Source organism: Pleurodeles waltl, chromosome 7 (assembly GCF_031143425.1).
Source record: "Pleurodeles waltl isolate 20211129_DDA chromosome 7, aPleWal1.hap1.20221129, whole genome shotgun sequence".
Lineage (NCBI taxonomy): Eukaryota > Metazoa > Chordata > Amphibia > Caudata > Salamandridae > Pleurodeles > Pleurodeles waltl.
The window spans coordinates 1,106,512,440-1,106,530,207 of record NC_090446.1 but is presented as its reverse complement, the minus strand read 5'-3'; the positions used below and the strand labels follow the sequence as shown (position 1 = coordinate 1,106,530,207).

The window sequence follows — 17,768 nt, the reverse complement described above, 5'->3', positions numbered from 1 at the left end:
CCCCTTTAAGAAGTGAGTATCTTTTCCAGTTCAGTCATTGGCCTTTCTATGTTTGAATTGCCTTCAGGGTACAACGTACCTCTATTTCCTGTCGTTGACGTCACTGTAGTTGAAGCCTGTCTAAAAGCATCTATCAGATACTTTATATTCACACTTACTGTCTACACTTTGCCCCACTATGACATTGTTTACTCTTTCCATCAATGACTTTTATAAATATTTCTGTTTCAAAATTCACAACACCAAGACAATACTTACCACTGTGTGCACAGAACCTTTAACTTCTTCTTCTATCCTTCGAAGTCAGACAGCAATAGCTTGATTCTTCACATCCCTCTCTCTGTCCTAAATGTTGTCTTTTTATTCAGTGACTGGTCATTTGTTACAGCACAAATACAATTTGCCCTGTAACAGATGCCCAACCACCGATTAAATCCGACCAATCAGCCAACAGTGAAATTCACATATACTTGCAATTATTCTAGAGCTTCTAAATTATATTATTGCTGGTTAGTCGCATGGAACTGGTAGGGCAACATTTGTGTCAGATGCACAGAAGATAGACATATTACACAGGTTTGAATTGTCTGCATAAAAGTCAATCAAGTCTTGAAGGGGGAGTCTAAAATGTAGACATGTTCAGTTTGCATGTGGGTTGTTGGGCCAGTCCTGCAGCTAACACACACGTTCTTTTTTACTTCAAATTACTTATTAATATGTATATACTGAAACTCTATGCTAATCTCTCATATGCTAACCAGTTCTGCCCAATACTGTTGAACTTCTGGCTTTCTCATCTAGCACCTTCAGTTCTCTTTACAGTTATTCAAATTCTTACTTCCCACGTGGATGTTCCTTCATAGCTTCAATACCACCCAGGTACAATTTCTTCTGAAAAACAAACCAACAAGCCACTCCATCCAGCTACCACACATTTCCTCAAAGACTTTCATCTCTAACCTCTTGAAATGACTTGTTGTCAACATCATGATCTAATACCTATTCTCCAATAAGCCACTTGTCATCCTAAATTGAGCTTTCACACTTTTTAGGCCACAGTGACAAACATACACAACTCACATCTCTGGTTTAATCCTCTCTGTTTGCTACAACCAACTAGCATATAATCGTATCTTCTTTGATCTGTTGGGTACATTTGGTACTATTAGCCACTCAATCCCAATCTAAGTACTTGTCTCAATAGTACTGCTAAGACTGCTCACGAGTATTTCACCTCCTACTTTTCCAACCATTGTTTATTGGTCTCTTGGTACTATGATCAATATACAATCCCCCTTAATCTGCATGTATCCTTCAAGTCTCTGGCATTGGCCTTCTGCTATGTTTGCTTCTCTTAGTATGTTTATGTTGTTGATACCCAAATCATCATATCCTCTTTTTCACCCTCCATATTCTAACTGTTTTAAAGTCACCCGTCGAGGGATCGCCCTGCACTCCATCATGCTCAGCTCCATTAACTTACTACTGGAACTTCCCAACTCCCTCCTCCACAGCCAAAAACCTAGGAGTCCTTTTCGATTCCTAGCTGAAGCCGGGCTCTTTTATGACTTCAACATCGCAGATACATGGTATTGGCTTTTAAACATAAGAAACACCTGTCCCCATTTGCAATCATGCAACAAAACATCAATAATGGGCCAGTCCTGAACAAGCTTAATTACTGCAACAGCTTGCTCATGGGGCTCCCCAGATATGCACTTCTGCCGTTCACCAAGAGTATCAACTTCACAAGCTGTGTACTATTCACCCTCCCAGGGTATCAACCCAGCTTTCATTGTGGTCAATATGTTGTGGGATCTCTACTAGTAGAAGAGCCAAACTGAAGCTACTCATCCTAGTCCTAAAACAATTCATAGCCTCTCCACTTACCTTGATGTAACCTTCCACAGCACACGCCAGTTTGATTACCACGATCTGCCAAACTCCTCCTACTTATTGTACACAATCCAAGTGAATGCTATCATGCCTTTGTTAGTTTAATCTACTGGACCTTTATATTGGAATGCCCTCTCCACAGAGCTCAGAGTTATTGACAGCCTCCCTCATGTTAAAAATGAATCCAACTAAAAGCCAACTTACAGTTACAAATCAATAATACCCCAGGACGAACTAAATGTCACATATCACTGAGATCGCACACCCCACCCCAGTACACTCTCAGCCCATATTACTTGAAGGGTCAATACATGTTTATGCACAATGCTTGCCTGTCCTCTCTGTTCACCTCCCCATACAATTCTGTCTATGGTCGACATCCCTAAATGTTATTGAGGTCAATGGAAACCACCACAACAGGTTCGACTCGTCTGTGCTAACATTTTGTTGTGTACAGCATTTCTGTGGTTATCAAACAAATAGGAGGTGAGTAAAAAAGTTCAATTGCTGAAAAGTTTTAGCAGGCATATCTCTATATCCGTCATATTATTGGGTTCTCTTCGGTAAGATAACCGGTTGGGGTGAGTACCGAGGCTCAATAAATCCTTGCTACTTTTTTCATTTGAACCCTCAGTAGCAGATAATAAAACAGTGTCTATCCAATTGCTGGTCTTTGTTTATAGCATAAAGTTCACATGATTCTCTGGTCCTTTCTCTCTCTCTCATCTCTATATCTAAAATTTGAATAATCTCTAGGAGATGAATAACCATACTAGTTCAAAAGTAGGCCTCTCTCTCTCTCTCTCTCTCAAAGAGTGCGTATTCAGTGTTCAGCGGGCATCGAACCATTGACTTCTCTATTGTTAAATCACTTTTAAAAAGTGGATTTACAGTTCCATCCAAACTTTGGGGTTCACATTATAGTTGACTCACCTCTCCCAAGTGAGCATCCATTCCCATAGAGTTCACGTCCTCCCAATTGTTGAACGGCCCCTAGGTGATTGAATGTCCCTGTCTGGCTAATAACTAGCTTCTATGTGTAATTTAATCATCTAAAGGAGGGAATATCTATGACTCTTCTTTTACTAATGCAAGTACCTATAAGAGGTGAGTCTTTATCCCTATCTAGTCCTTGAACCCTCTTTATAGTCGACTCACATAGGATGTGAAAGTCGCTTTCACTCTCCATGCTCATTCACTTCTTTGTTCAACGGCAGGGGCCTATGTCAAGTTTACAGCCAGAGTTCATTCTAAATATCTGTTCCTTCCATGGAGTGCACTGTTAAGACTGTGAGAATGAAGTTAATATAATGTCAAGATGGAACCAAACTAGATCTAAAGCATTAGAGTAACATTGAAATATTATTAACAAGTATAAATACATTTAAAAAGTGTTGGTCAGTCATGATAGATGAATGTGAAGTGTACCTGCAATTGAAGTATTAATAATGAAATCCTTAAGTACACTTAGTAGTGACCTAGTGCACGTTAAGCTCTTCACGAACGTTTTCGAGGCACTGATTCTTGGGACATTTTGTCATTAGCATGATACTTCTTTTTCACTCCAGCCACATATTCATGTTTATTTTTTCATTGTGCAGATTCCGTATGATGTGCAATAAAATCATCGCCCATAAGATGTTTGATCATATCGTCTTGGTTATCATTTTTCTCAACTGTATCACCATTGCAATGGAACGACCCAAAATCGAGCCACACAGTGCTGTGAGTATCTGGCCTGCACTGTGCAGTCAGCCTTTGTCTCAAACGTCCTGCAAAAATGTTTGCCACCTTCAAGCCACCTCTTGCTGCAGATTGAAGGAGCTGTGTGTGCCTGTGCTTCTGGTAGGGCCTCTTGGGATTTGTTTATGGTAGAGATTTCGCAATATTTTCAATCACAAATGTATGCTACCTCGCTCTCTGAAGAAAGTGTGTGTGCGCGCGCGCAGGCACACGTGCATGACTGACTGTGTGTCTCTGTTCTTAGCGAGCGAACCCTTTGGAATGTGGAGGTCTACTCGGCCAATCGGAAGGCTTAAAACACAGCTATTAACTTCTGTTTCGGTGCATGTAGCTTAACGTTTCTAGTAAAAGGGAACAGATATGGAGCGGATGGAGACACCGCGTGTATGTATCTGCCTGTGTCTGGTACGATTGGATAACAGTTGCGCATAACTTTATTGCCCATTGGCTACCTCTTGTTAACAGGTATTAATTGTCCTTTCACGTCATAATGCATATTTGCTTTTGGCTTCACCCGAAGCTGCAGGATAAATGGCAAAACCACAAAATCTCTGTTTGTTTTGGTAAATTAAAAGACATCACACTTCCAAAGAATCTTTGGTATCCAGGACTTTCACATCCCTGATTGAAGACTGCTGTTTCAGACAACGAAAACTACCTTTTGCGAAATATATGTCAATTATTTTCAAACAACATGATTGTATATCGGACTTCATGCCGCCAAGCTGAAGTTTCTAACCGCTGCAAATAACAGGTGCTACTACTACTAGATGTGTCTTTGATATTTTTCTTAGAGTAAATGCTTATTTTGTTAATTTGATATTTACTAATTGTTGCCTTTTTATTCGTTGATTGGTCATTTGTTACAGTATAAATACACTTTGGGCTGTAACAAATGACCGACCACCAATGAAAACCAACCAACAGTAAAATTCAGATTTATCTGCAATCACTTTAAAACAGTGGGTTTCAAACGTTTTAATGCCGGGCCCCCAGTGGGAAAAAATAATGGGGCCCTCCCTTGGATTTTTTCACAATTGTTCTATTAAGTTGGCAATGTTTAAATATGTCAAACATTGCAGTTAAGTTCTGTTACTTAGTTAAAATGTAATAAATGTTTTTTTTTCTGCTTAAAGCAATGCACTATGTGCATTATGCTTCTTTCAGCCAGAGCTTGGCGCCCCCCACGACCCTGAACCTACCAAGAATACTTGATGCCCCCTAGAGGGGCTGGCCCCCTGGTTTGAAGACCCCTGCTCTAGAACCTTTAAATTATATTCTTGTTGGTTAGTCACATCAAACTCTGAAAGCAACATTTGTGACAAATGCTCAGTAGAAAGACTAACTACACAGTTTTCAACTGCCTGCATAAAAGTAAATCAAGACTTGAAGGAGATGTTTGAAATTTAGAAAATGTTCAATTTGCAGGTGAAGTTTTGTGCCAGTACTGCAGCTAACAAACATGTTCTTTATCACTTCAAATTATATATATATATATCATATATATATATATATTCACTTAAAAAACAAAAGGTTACCAGAGACGTTATAGTTAAGTTCATATTTTACTCGTGCAAAATCATAGAAATTCAGCAGTCATGGTTACAGTTATCTCAAGTAACTATAACTCGTGCCTGTCCATGTTCAGTTTTCTCATCAATAATTTTAATGCAAATATTGCAGTGATATTATCAATGATATCATAGAAGATGTTATGGCTGATGAAATATGTGTTGTAATTAGCAATGCATGGTGAAGGTGTGAGTTATAGTTACCTAGGGCACGAGTTATAGTTACTTGAGATAACTATAACTGCTGAATTTCTATGCTTTTGTGTGAGTAAAATATGAACCTAACTATAATGTCCCTGTAACCTTTGGTTTTCAAGTGAATTTTTATCGTTTTTCAATTCTATTTCCTAACTACAATGTCCCTGTAACTTTGTTTTTTTTCAGTGAATTTCTCTGGGGACTCTATTCCCCGGGGCCTGCCCAATTATTCTAAAGGTCATCCCTGGGTTGATTTTGACCCTGTGGACCCATCTGCAAGGGTCCAGCTAATTATTAGAAGTAGAGTAGGGAGGTATGTCCCCCCTCCTTAGGCCGATTGTGGCCCTAGGGACCCCATCTCCCGGGGCCTGGCCAATTATTGGAAGGGAAGAGGGATCATGCGGCCCCATCCCCAGGCCGATTTTGGCCCTGGTGACCTCATCCCTGGTGCCGAGTCAATTATCAAAAGGGGGAGGGGGCCACATGGACCCCTCCCCAGGCTGATTTTGGTCCCGGGAACCCCATCCCCGGGGCCCGGCCAAACATTGGAAGGGGGGGATGTGCAGTCCTCCTCCCAGAGCAGATTTCGGCCCTGGGGTACCTGGGTGCTCTGGCCCCACCCAGGGTGCCGAGTGTTCACTGGTGAAAACCGTAGGGAGACCCTGAATTTCCCAGCGGTCCCAGTTGGCTCCCCACCTCCTGTGGGATCTGGCATTGCTCCCGCACACAGAGAGCTGCAAGAAATGCAGCTCCTGCATGCAGAGCAATCCTTTCATCTGTTTCCCTGCCTGCATGACAGCGGGCACAAAAACGGCTGAAAACTCTGCTCACGCGAGTGGGAGCAATTTTACCACTTCTGCTTGCTGGGAGCAAAGTTTTCTCTCTCTGTCGCAGTTCCCACCAACCAAAACCAAACTGCTATCTCCCATGGGTGGGCACCTAGGGGGGTAGCATGAGCTGGGTGGCAGTCCCCAGGGCCAAAATTGACTCTAGCCCCTCCCCCCCTAATTTGCACGGGCCAGAACCAGGGAGGTGGTGGTCCCTGGGGCTGGGTATGTCCTCCCTCTCAGTTTTAATTACATAACTGGCCCCAGGGAGGTGGTGGTCTCCAGGGACCACAGGTTCTGCGTTGCCCCCCTGCACCCATTGAAATTTTGCCCCGGGGAGGTGGTGGTCCCAGGGGCATGAAAGAACCATGGGGAGGTCTGTGCACCCCCCCTTGATATTAGTATACAAGCCTCAGGGAGGTGGTGGTTCCCAGGGCTCATTAGAGCCCGAAGGAGGGGGGTCCACAGAGCCCCCTCCAATAGTTCAAAAAAGCCCCAGGGAGGTGTGAACAATGGAGGAGACTGCGCTTATTTTTTGTTTATTTTGTTTGCCGGATTTGCGGATCCTCCACGATTTTTGCAAAAAATGAACAAAAAATGCTTTTTAGCCCTGTAGGGGACCCAGGGGGACCCCAGCACCTAGACTAGGGGGTAAGGTAATCCTACCCTGCCCCTTTCCTGCCCCTTTTTCTTTTTTTTTTATATTCGTTTTTTGGGACTCTGCTGAGGTGTCAGATCAAAAACAACAAGTGATGGACGGAATGCTGAACATTGTCAAACATTCAACCCCAGTACAGTGATCTGGGCCTAAATCCATCGTTTTTTTGCTGCCCATGCCATTCCAGTTTGCACCCAGCCATATGCAAATCAGTCTTGACCCTGTTCCCCATGGGAACAGTCCAGCCCGAACTGCTAGGCCAGGTCTTCCCTGGACTGGAAACAAGCATCCTGGGACCGGTTTCGGGGTTTCACCCCTCATCAGCCAGGGTAGCTTGAATCCAGTGGTATGGGAAGCGCGGGACCCACGTCTGGGCATACCCTTCCCACTTAGGGCGACAAAGCAAAAACAACAAGTGATGGACGGAATGCTGAACATTGTCAAACATTCACCCCCAGTACAGTGATCTGGGCCTAAATCCATTGTTTTTTTGCTGCCCATGCCATTCCAGTTTGTACCCAGCCATATGCAAATCAGTCTTGACCCTGTTCCCCATGGGAACAGTCCAGCCCGAACTGCTAGGCCAGGTCTTCCCTGGACTGGAAACAAGCATCCTGGGACCGGTTTCGGGGTTTCACCCCTCATCAGCCAGGCTAGCTTGAATCCAGTGGCATGGGAAGCACAGGACCCACGTCTGGGCATACCCTTCCCACTTAGGGCGACAAAGCAAAAACAACAAGTGATGGACGGAATGCTGAACATTGTCAAACATTCACCCCCAATACAGTGATCTGGGCCTAAATCCATCGTTTTTTTGCTGCCCATGCCATTCCAGTTTGCACCCAACCACATGCAAATCAGTCTTGACCCTGTTCCCCATGTCAGATGTCAGCATGAGAGGTCCGGGATCAGCAGAACCTCTGCGTACCTAGATATAGACATTTGTTTTCCTTTAAATACTACTGAATGGATTTACACCACATAACAAAGACTGCAATCCACATACCAAGATGTAGCTTCCTGACAAATTTGGTGTAATTCCGTTCAGCGGTTCAGGCTGTAGTTGTGTCTAAAGACACTATGGGAAAATGCATAGGGAAAAGGTGTTTTGGAACTCCCCCTTTTTCTCAGCCCCTGCTTGACAAATCACCGAGAAACTTTCAAGACAGCAGCTGAAGTTAGTGGCAAACTAGTTTTGAAATTTTGTGAAGATTCATCAAACGGTGGCAAAGATATTGGCAAAACATAAAACGCTTTTCCTAGAGAAACTAGGGGCCACAGAGCAAAGCTTTTTCCTCATCGCAAATGGCCTGAGTCACAGAATTGGCCATTTGCGACAAGAAAACAAGCATTTTGTGATGCACAAACCCAATTTTACGATTCAGTAATCTCTTTACTGAATCGCAAAAAGGGTTTGCAAGTCGCAATTAGGAAGGGGCTTTCCCTTCCTAATTGTGAGTCACAGTGCGATGAATGATGTGCGATGAATGCCGTGAATGCGATCACAAAACAATCGCAGTTAGCACCAATTTCAAATTGGTGCTAACTTATCCGCAAACTGGAAGGAATCCTCATGGGACCCCTTCTCCTTTGTGAATGGATGCAAAAATATTTTTTTCAGAGCAGGCAGTGGTCTCACGGACCACTGTCTGCTATGAAAAAATGAAAAGAAAACTTTTCATTTTTCATTTAAATGCATCCCGTTTTCTTTTAAGGACAACGAGCTGCATTTAAAAAAAAACACTGCTTTGTTTAAAAGCAGTCACAGACATGGTGGTCTGCTGTCTCCAGCAGGCCACCATCACTATGAGTGCGGCCATTCCCAATGGGGTCGCAAATTGCGACCTACCTCATGGATATTAATGGGATGGGTCATTTGCAACCCAACTGGGAATCGCAAACAGTGTGAGTTAAGTTATGGTTTCTTCCTCTCATAATACATTAAAAAAATTTTTTTTTAAATAACTCAAGATTTCTTTTTATCCCAAATAATTGTTGGGAACTTGGGCAGACAAAGTGCCATGAATTTGCCATGCCACACCATGCCACGTTTATGTACATATATCAACTTTGCAGACTAACATATTTTACATAGCATTATTTTTTCGATTTCATTCTATTGGCAGCACAGAATAAGTATTCCTCTTTATTTAATCAAAACTCTGAAAGACCCTCGCTCAAAATTTCTCTTGAAAGAGGCTAGTGGTCATTTTTGGTAAGATTAAGACATTTAAAAATGTGAAACACAAGAAACAACAAACACAGCTATCCCACCTCACCCCTGAGATTGGCTGCTCTAATTACCAAGATTGCTTACTACTGAGATATTTGGTAAAATGTTAGGGGTGTATTCATCTGACTTAAGAGGTGCTAACAAGTACTCAGTCATGTTTCACCTTGTGTCTCAATCAGCATTGTGTCCTTATTAGAAACTGATTCAATGCATCTGACATCTCATTAATACGTCCCTGTTAGCAGGCACAAGTGCACTTTAAAATTAATAGTATCAAATGGAATCATATTTTTTAGAGCAGTGTTTAATGCAGCCCCACCACTTGACATGGGTTGCAGTGGGACCATTGTACCATTGACTTGAGATACATTCTAATAGAAGGTGAATTTCCAATAACCCTTAGGAAGAACTGTCTCCTGCCACTGATGGTGGAAGCTACTCTTCCACTGGATAAACTAATTGAGAAGCTACTGTAAATCTGCAGAAGATTATGGTATCTGTAATTGAGGAGACATTAACTTAGGACCCTATTACGGGCCTGGCGGTCAGACTCGCTGTGGAGGTCAGACCGCCGCGACTGTGGTGGTTCGAGTGCCACATTATGACCCTGGCCGTCGGACCACCAAATGACTGCCGTCTCTACCAGGATCTTTGATGCTGACAGGATGACAGCAGGCGTGGTTGTAATCAGCTATGGCAGCACTGAAGTCAGTCACTGATAACAACGATGTTCTCTGCCAGCCTTTTCATGGCAGTTCAATTGCTATGAAAAGGCTGGCAGAGAACAAGTGCAGGAGGTTACGTGGAAGCCCCTGTGCTGCCCACAATATTTTTGTGGGCAGTGCAGGGGCCTCCTTCCCAGCACCGTCAGAATGCACACTGTCTGCTGTGCAGACAGTGCGCATTCTGAGGGTGCTAGTGGTCCCCCTGTGCGACGGCATTGGACTCCGCTCAATGTGGAGTTGAGTCCAATGCGGCAACACATTTTCCACTGGGCTGACCGGCAGAAACCTTGGTTTCCCCTGGTCAGCCCAGTGGCTGTCTCCTCATCGAGAGATTGGCGATCAGGTATTTCCAACCACTAAACTCATAATCAGCCCCTTAGTTTTTTCTCCCTTGCAGCAGAGTGAACTACATTCCTCCTCTAGTGTCATGTAGAGGAAACTAACAGGTGCTGTCACCTCCCAGATAAGAGGTACAAAAAAGGGCCACACCCTATTTTAGGGGGCACCATGTGATCCTGGCCGCTATATCCCCTATGGCTGCTGCATGTATGTTTGTATTTAACTTTGTTTTTCATTAAAGGTTCACTTGTTACTCAGGGCCTACTTGAAATCCAACAAGGCCCTGCACACATCCAAAGAATGCAACCGAACGTCCTCATCCGAGGAAGGATTCAGACAAAATGAAGGAAGGATGACCTCCTGGCGAGCATGGAAAGACGAATTCACCTTCAAAACAAAAGAAGCAACAGGAACAAGCACCACCCGATCCGGGAAAACCTTACAAAAAGGAAAGGAGCAGGCCAAGGCCCCAACTCCCCCAAACAGCGGGCCGAAGTAATGGCTACCAGAAAGAAAGTCTTCAAAGAAAGATGACGAAAGTCACAGTCCCCCAGAGGTCCAAAAGGGGCAACAGTCAATGCATCCAAAACTAAGGAAAGATCCCAGGAAGGAAAAGAACGCACCAGGCAAGGGAACAAGTTAAGAAGGACTTGAAAAAACCTAGGCTTCAAATGACCCTCATCCGACAGATTACGCCAAGGACCCCTAAAGGCCTGAATAGCCGCCCACTGCACCCGTAGAGAAGCCACCGACAAACCCAATTGGGCACCATCCTGCAAAAATTGCATCACATCAAAAATAGAAGTGGACGTAGGATCCAACTTATGCCGGAAACACCAAGAAGAAAAAACACGCCACTGTCTACCATAAGACAACAAAGTGGAATGCCACCGGGAAGCCAGCAAAGTAGAATTCTAAGCCACTGGCACTCCCAAACCCGTCAAACCCCGTCGTTCAACTTGCAGGCCGTCAAGTGCAACCTCCTCTACGTCCCCTTCGAGAGGCAAGGAAACTCCAGAGGAGACGGACAAAGAGGAAGAGTCCACATGTGATCTGACGCCATCAACTGCAGCAATGGAAACCAATTTGCCCTCGGCCAATGGGGCGCAATCAAGATAACCCTGGCTCCCAAATGACGTACTCTCAACAGAAATGCCCAGAGCAACTGAAATGGCAGGAAAGCGTACAACAGACCCCGAGGCCAAGGACACGACATCCCGTCCACCTCCCAAGCCTGAGGACAACGAAACCGGGAGCAGAAGCGACTGAGTTTCGCATTCTCTGGAGACGCAAACACATCTATCACTGGAAGACCCCAGAGGTGAACTAGATGAAGAAACAGCGACCACCGGAGGGAGAAAAGCTGCGGGGAAGGAATCACTCTGCTTAGAAGATCCGCCCGAACATTGAACACCCCCCAAATGTAGGTGGCACGTAGGGAAAGAACCCATTCCTGAGCCCACACAAAAAGTTTTCTCGCCAGACGGAACAGAGCCCTCAACCGGGCCCCCCCCCTGCCGGTTCACATAAGCTTTTGTCACCAAGTTGTCTGTCCGAATAAGAACCGCAACTCCTTTCAGGGAGACCTGGAAATGAACCAGAGCCAACAACACCGCCTTCAACTCTCGCCAATTCGAAGAGCGTCTGGCCTCCAGCGGCGACCAAAACCCCTGAATCTGCGCCGTCCCCATCCAAGCCCCCCAACCGGAGAGGCTGGCATCCGTTGTCACCACCACTGGGAGCGGAGGAGACAAAGACACCCCTACCTGAAGATGAGTGGACACCAGCCACCACCCCAACTCCCTGCGGACCAATCCTGACACCGGAATCCGAGACATCAGGGAACCAGACCTTGGAGACCGATGCCTCAGGGACCAGTTCATCAGGCAAAGAAGATGGAACCGCGCCCAGGGAACCAGAGAAATCACTGACGCCAAATGACCCTGCAGCCGTAACCACAGAAGCGCCCGGGGAGCGGACTGCGACACAATCGACCTCACCAGAGACTGGAGGACCAACAACCGCTTCTCCGACACAGTCACCAAACCTTGATGAGTCAGAAACCGAGCCCCTAGAAACACCAGATCTTGGGAAGGGACCAAATCTGACTTCCCCCCAGTTGATCAAAAACCCGTGGCTTTGCAGGACCACCAAACCTTGATGAGTCAGAAACGAAGCCCCTAGAAACACCAGATCTTGGGAAGGGACCAAATCTGACTTCCCCCAGTTGATGAAAAACCCGTGGCTTTGCAGGACCACCAGAACCCGGGCCACATGCCTCTGCAACTGCTCCTGAGAGGGCGCATGGATTAGAATATCGTCCAGATAAGGATGAATAAACACCCCTTCTGAATGTAGAAGAGCCACCACAGGGACCAGCACCTTGGTGAAAATGCAGGGAGATGACTTGAGGCTGAAAGGCAGAACACAAAACTGATAATGCTCCAGGCCTACTGCAAAACGAAGGAACCGCTGAGAAGACCGCGCTACTGGAACATGCAGGTAAGCATCCTGCAGATCCAGAGATGCCAGGAAATCCCCCTGACTGACCAGAGGAAATATAGTCTGAATGGACAGCATACGGAAATGCACCGTCTTGATCCAGGAATTCACCCCTCTCAGATTGAGGACAGGCCGAAAACCCCCTGACACCTTCTGAACCAGAAACAAGACTGAATAAGTGCCCAGACCTCTTTCCCCCACAGGAACTCGGGAAATGTCCCCCTTGAGAAGCAAGTCCTGGACCCCATCCAACAATGCCTGTCTCCGTGCCCCGACCGCAGGCAGAGGAGTGGGACGAACCCCAGAATCTGCACCATATTGAAATCTATGGCGTAGCCATTGTCCACAATGTCCAGCACCCAATGATCGCTGACACTTTCCTGCCAAACTGGAAGAAAGTGCCTCAGCCATCCCCCAACCTGCCCTATGCCAGGCCCACAGTGATTGTCAGGACCCCTTCTTGAATCCACCCCGGTTCGAAGGATCAGACTTCTTAGGAGAAAAACGGGGCTGAAAACGACGTTTTCTGAAAGAAAAAGACTTGGAATCCATCTTGGGAGAAGAGCGGGAATGCTTCCTCCACCCTTTGCCAGAAGCAGATCCACCTTTGTAAGGCAAGGCATGTTTCCTCTCCTTAAACGCTTTGGACAGTATGGAAGGCAACTGATCACCAAACAAACTACGCCCTTCAAATAGCAGTCTCGGGAGGGCAGACTTCTCCCCAGGATCCGCCTTCCATGACCTCAACCAGAGGGACCTACGAGCCCCAATTAAAGCTCCCGATGCCAGAGCCGAAGTACGGACCACATCAGATGACACGTCAGCCAGTAACCTGGCCTGCTGCTCCATGACAGCCAGAAGTTCAGAGCACTCTGAACCTTCCTGAACAGCCACCGCCAGCTTGTCAAAATCCTGCACCAAAGATTGGGCAGAATAAGCCGAGTATATACCCGCTCTAAGGGCCAGATTCTCTGCCGCAAAAGCCCTCTTGAGACCAGAATCCACCTTACGGTCAGTGGCATCTATAGGCACACAATCCTCCGGATTGACTGCCGTCTTGCCAATCAGGGTTGCCAAAATGGAATCCAGTCGAACAGAGGGAGGTAACACATCCTCCCTTTCCAGCAAGTAAAGTTTCTGAAGGAACTGTGGCACTTGAGCTTTATCCACATCTCTCCATTCCCGAAACATCATATCCTTCACAGGTCCCTGAAAGGGCATGGCAAACTTAGAAGGCGTCTGAAACTGAGGGAACAAATGCGAATCCGATCCCGCAGGCTGAAAAACTGGAAAACCTAAATTGTCCCGGACATGCAACATCACCTCCCACATCTCTTCCCTGGAGACATATTTCCCCCCAGAAGAAGTAGGTGGAGCGTCATCATCCTCATCTCCCGAAGAGGACCTCTCCGCAGTCCCAGGAGGACGGGCCGCCGGAGACCTACCAGGCCTGGCCACCCCTGCCCGGAGAGCCCGAGAGACAGCCACCACAATCATGTCCTGGACCTCTTCTCTGGACATGAGTGCCGCAGAAGCACTTCCCGGAAACTGGCGACCCCCAGGCGTAGAAACGGGAGCATCACCCTCCTCCCCTGAGGTGGAGGAAGAAGAAACGATCCTGCGACGTTTGGTAGGAACCTTCGGCATGATAGCCTTAACATAAATGCCATCTACAAGATCCCAACCTATATATATATCAGAGAAAGGCCCTCCTACTGAAAAAGAATCAGCAAATAAAAACATTCAACCAATTAAAAAAATGAGCTAAAAACGCGGGCAGAACGCCCGTCCTACCGTCCAATAAGGCAAAAAAACAAACCGGCACCTCAGTGCGGCTCCGCGAGCCGAAGAACCGGAAACAGCCGCCCCAGCCGCTAGGAGCCGACCGACCTTGTCAGCCGACTCCAGGACGCATCTTCAAAGCAGCCCCGCCTGCCTTCCAAAGAAGCGACCACCAGGAGCCCTCCCCGAGGAGCTCCGTGCCTCGAGGAGGGCAGGAACTGAAGACCCCCAGACCCTGCCGTGGAGGAAGGCAGAAGGTAAGTCTAGCGGGGGCTAGACAAAAAAGAACAGGAGGTAGTGGGGGTAGGAGGGGTTTTAAGGGGAAGGGAGGGTCTATGGGGAGGCAGGAACCCTCATTGGTTAAAGGAAGGTGAGGGAGGGACGGGAGGTAATGCTCCTTAGCACCAGACAGAGGCGCTAGTTTTCGCCCCTAACCATTAAATCCTCTTCAATGCTTAGCTCATCCCTCACCTTGATACATTTCTTAAGTGCTTCACGTAACTTACTCTCTTTGGACAAATACTTATAAATGAAGTCTTTCCAAACTTTATCTTCTTTTGTTGCTTTCAAACACTCTTCTTTACTTATGATCTCACCATTTTGTCATAACATCCACCAAACCCATCACACATTCATCTAGCCAGTAATCCACACTAACATCAGTCTCAGATGTCACAGGGCAAAATGACAAAAAAATATATCTGGGCATTCTTGCCACCGGGCATGCAACCTATTTCAAAATTGAATTTTTGTAACAAGACAACAACTGAATCCACCTCAGACCCGCACTGCCGATGCCTCTCTCTCCCAAAAGGAACATTAATGGTTTGTCTCCAAAAAGGAACGTTAATGGCCACCATCTTAATTTGTTTTTCCCAAAAAAAATGTTTTAAAACAGTCATCGCTCACCCACTTAGCAGAGCTTCTTTGTCGCTTGTGCTGTAATGGTGTACGCTTCCCTGAAACATCGAGAAGTAATCCTGACTGTGTGATCTTTTCCTTCATACACTTGCGTGAACAGATTCATGGCCTACCTTGTTAGCATCAAATGTCCAAATGGAAAGCCAGAACCAATGATTTTAGAGCTAACGCACACACAATCGTGTGTTTCACTTTCTCAGAGGCAACATTTTTATTCTTGCCCCCTCATGAAGACCTATTTTTCCTAAGTAAATTCTTGAATGGCTCGGCCACAACCTCAAACTGGGCATAACGACTTGACCAGGTCTTTTGAACTTGGCTTAGGGGTGTCTCTTATTTCAGCAACAGATCTTTCTTTGGTTTAATCCCCTCCAGTGTAACCGTGTGCCCCAGGTGTTCTATCTACTCTTGATAAAAATATGTCTGTTGCAGATTTCCTTTTCTTTCGTGACACTCATGCCATGACAACATAGAATTCCTAAATCTTGTCCAGCAATGTAGTGTGCTCATCTTTAGTTTTTTTAGAACACATGATATCATCTTGGGATGCCATTAATCGTTTTTCGTACCCGAATAGTCTTACCCTCGATTTCTGAAACTCTGATGTCCCCGTTGCAAGCCCATATGATATGCACCCCAAGCAAAACACATCTAAAGGCAGGATGAGCCTGGGTGTTATGGAATGCTCATCAAGCATGACCAGGTGGTTAGAAGCTCACAGGTCTATTAATGATAACACTGGCACACCATTCAAAGAAGCCAGATGCTCTTGCATATTAGGGAGAGGATGACTTAAAATCAGGAGGATCAGATTTAAAGAACGCATGTCCACACAAAAAGGTATGATCCCAGACTTAGGGGCAAATTTACAAGCCCCTAGCGCCGCCTTAGCATCATGTTTTTGATGCTAAGGCAGCTCTAACCAGTCCCCCACCCTGCACCATATTTACAAAGTGGCGCAATGCAAGCATTGCACCACTTTATAACCCCTTACGCAACATTATACATCCGCCAGGTATAATGTATGCAAGGGGGGGGGCGTTCCCCCGCAGGAAGGCCCAAAAAATGTTGGAGTGAAATTTACAAGATTTCACTGCGCCATTCTAGCTTCATTTTTTAACGCCTGTTCAGGGCTGGCGTTAAAGTGAAACTAGTGCAGAGGTCTTCAAACTGGGGGGCGGGCCCCCCTAGGGGGGCCTGAAGTGATCCCAGGGGGGGGCCCAGATTTTGGCCAAAATAAATATTATACAGATAACAGGCCTTTATTTTAAGCAGGAGGGTGTTATTGCAGTTTTAAAAAGGTAACAGTACCTAACTGCAATGTTTAAATAGGTTTAGACATATTTAAACATTGCCATGTTTATAAAATAATTGTGAAAAATTCTGAGGGGGGCCCAATGATTTTTATTTTTCAACTGGGGGGGCGCGGCATTAAATAGTTTGGAGACCTCTGCACTAGTGCATTAGCCTATGGGCCTCTCTGTGCTTTGCTGGACTAGCACCAAAATTTTGGACGCTAGTCCAGCACAACAGAACAATAGCATCGAAAATTCTTAAGCTATTGTCCTAACGTGTGCCATGGTGCACTGTATTGTAAATACAGCGCTACCATGGTGTCGCTAGAGGGGCGCAGGGCAACACAAGGAAACTGGTGCATTGTATTCAATGCGCCAGTTCCTTTTAAATATGCCCCTTCGTTTTGCCGCTTCTGTTACCTACACCCATCCTGCTGAGACAGCATTCTCGATTACCCCTTCATTCAATAGCTCGTTCAAATGTTTATTAAGCTCGCCCCTCATGCACAATGGCACGTTACAAACTTTATGAATAACCGGGCAAGAATTATTTTGCAGCACAATGTTATACCTGAAACCATACGCACATCCAGGCTCTCCTGAAATACCTCTGGATACATTGCAGAAAGACTTGCTTCATCGACAATGATTACATCAGACACTCTAAGAGGAGGAATATCACCATATCCTGGTCATGCCATCCCAAAATGCTGTAGCCTTGCTTCGCAACATAAATGCTCACATACACCTGCTTGCTTTGAAACTCAATTGTAGATTAAAAATACCCAATCCGATTAATCCTCTGGCCATCATAGGCTAAGGCCACAAAGTCGGCAGTAAATATCTCACATTGCACACAATCAGATTCATACAACACGTCTGAAAGCTAATGTAATGGACAAACCAGAATCAATTGTTACCCATGTTCTCTTCCTCCTACTCTGAGCAGTCAAATTGGATCTCTAGTTCCACAACAGAATTCTATGTTTACTAAGAGAACAGGGCTACACCTCTCAAAACTATCTTACAGTTGACTTTCGCTTACTACATTGGCATGAACTCTTTCGCAAACCCCTTG

General features: G+C 45.6%; 1 protein-coding gene across 2 annotated transcripts in view; it reads left to right on the top strand.

The window, feature by feature from the left end:
* The window catches only part of CACNA1G (calcium voltage-gated channel subunit alpha1 G), a 1,194,479-nt gene that overhangs the window by 879,931 nt on the left and 296,780 nt on the right, over positions 1 to 17,768 (top strand). For both annotated transcript variants that reach the window (XM_069200048.1, XM_069200049.1), the window contains exon 19: positions 3,498 to 3,621. In XM_069200048.1, coding sequence (XP_069056149.1) covers positions 3,498 to 3,621 — 124 coding nt within the window. The remainder of the gene's footprint in view (positions 1 to 3,497; positions 3,622 to 17,768) is intronic.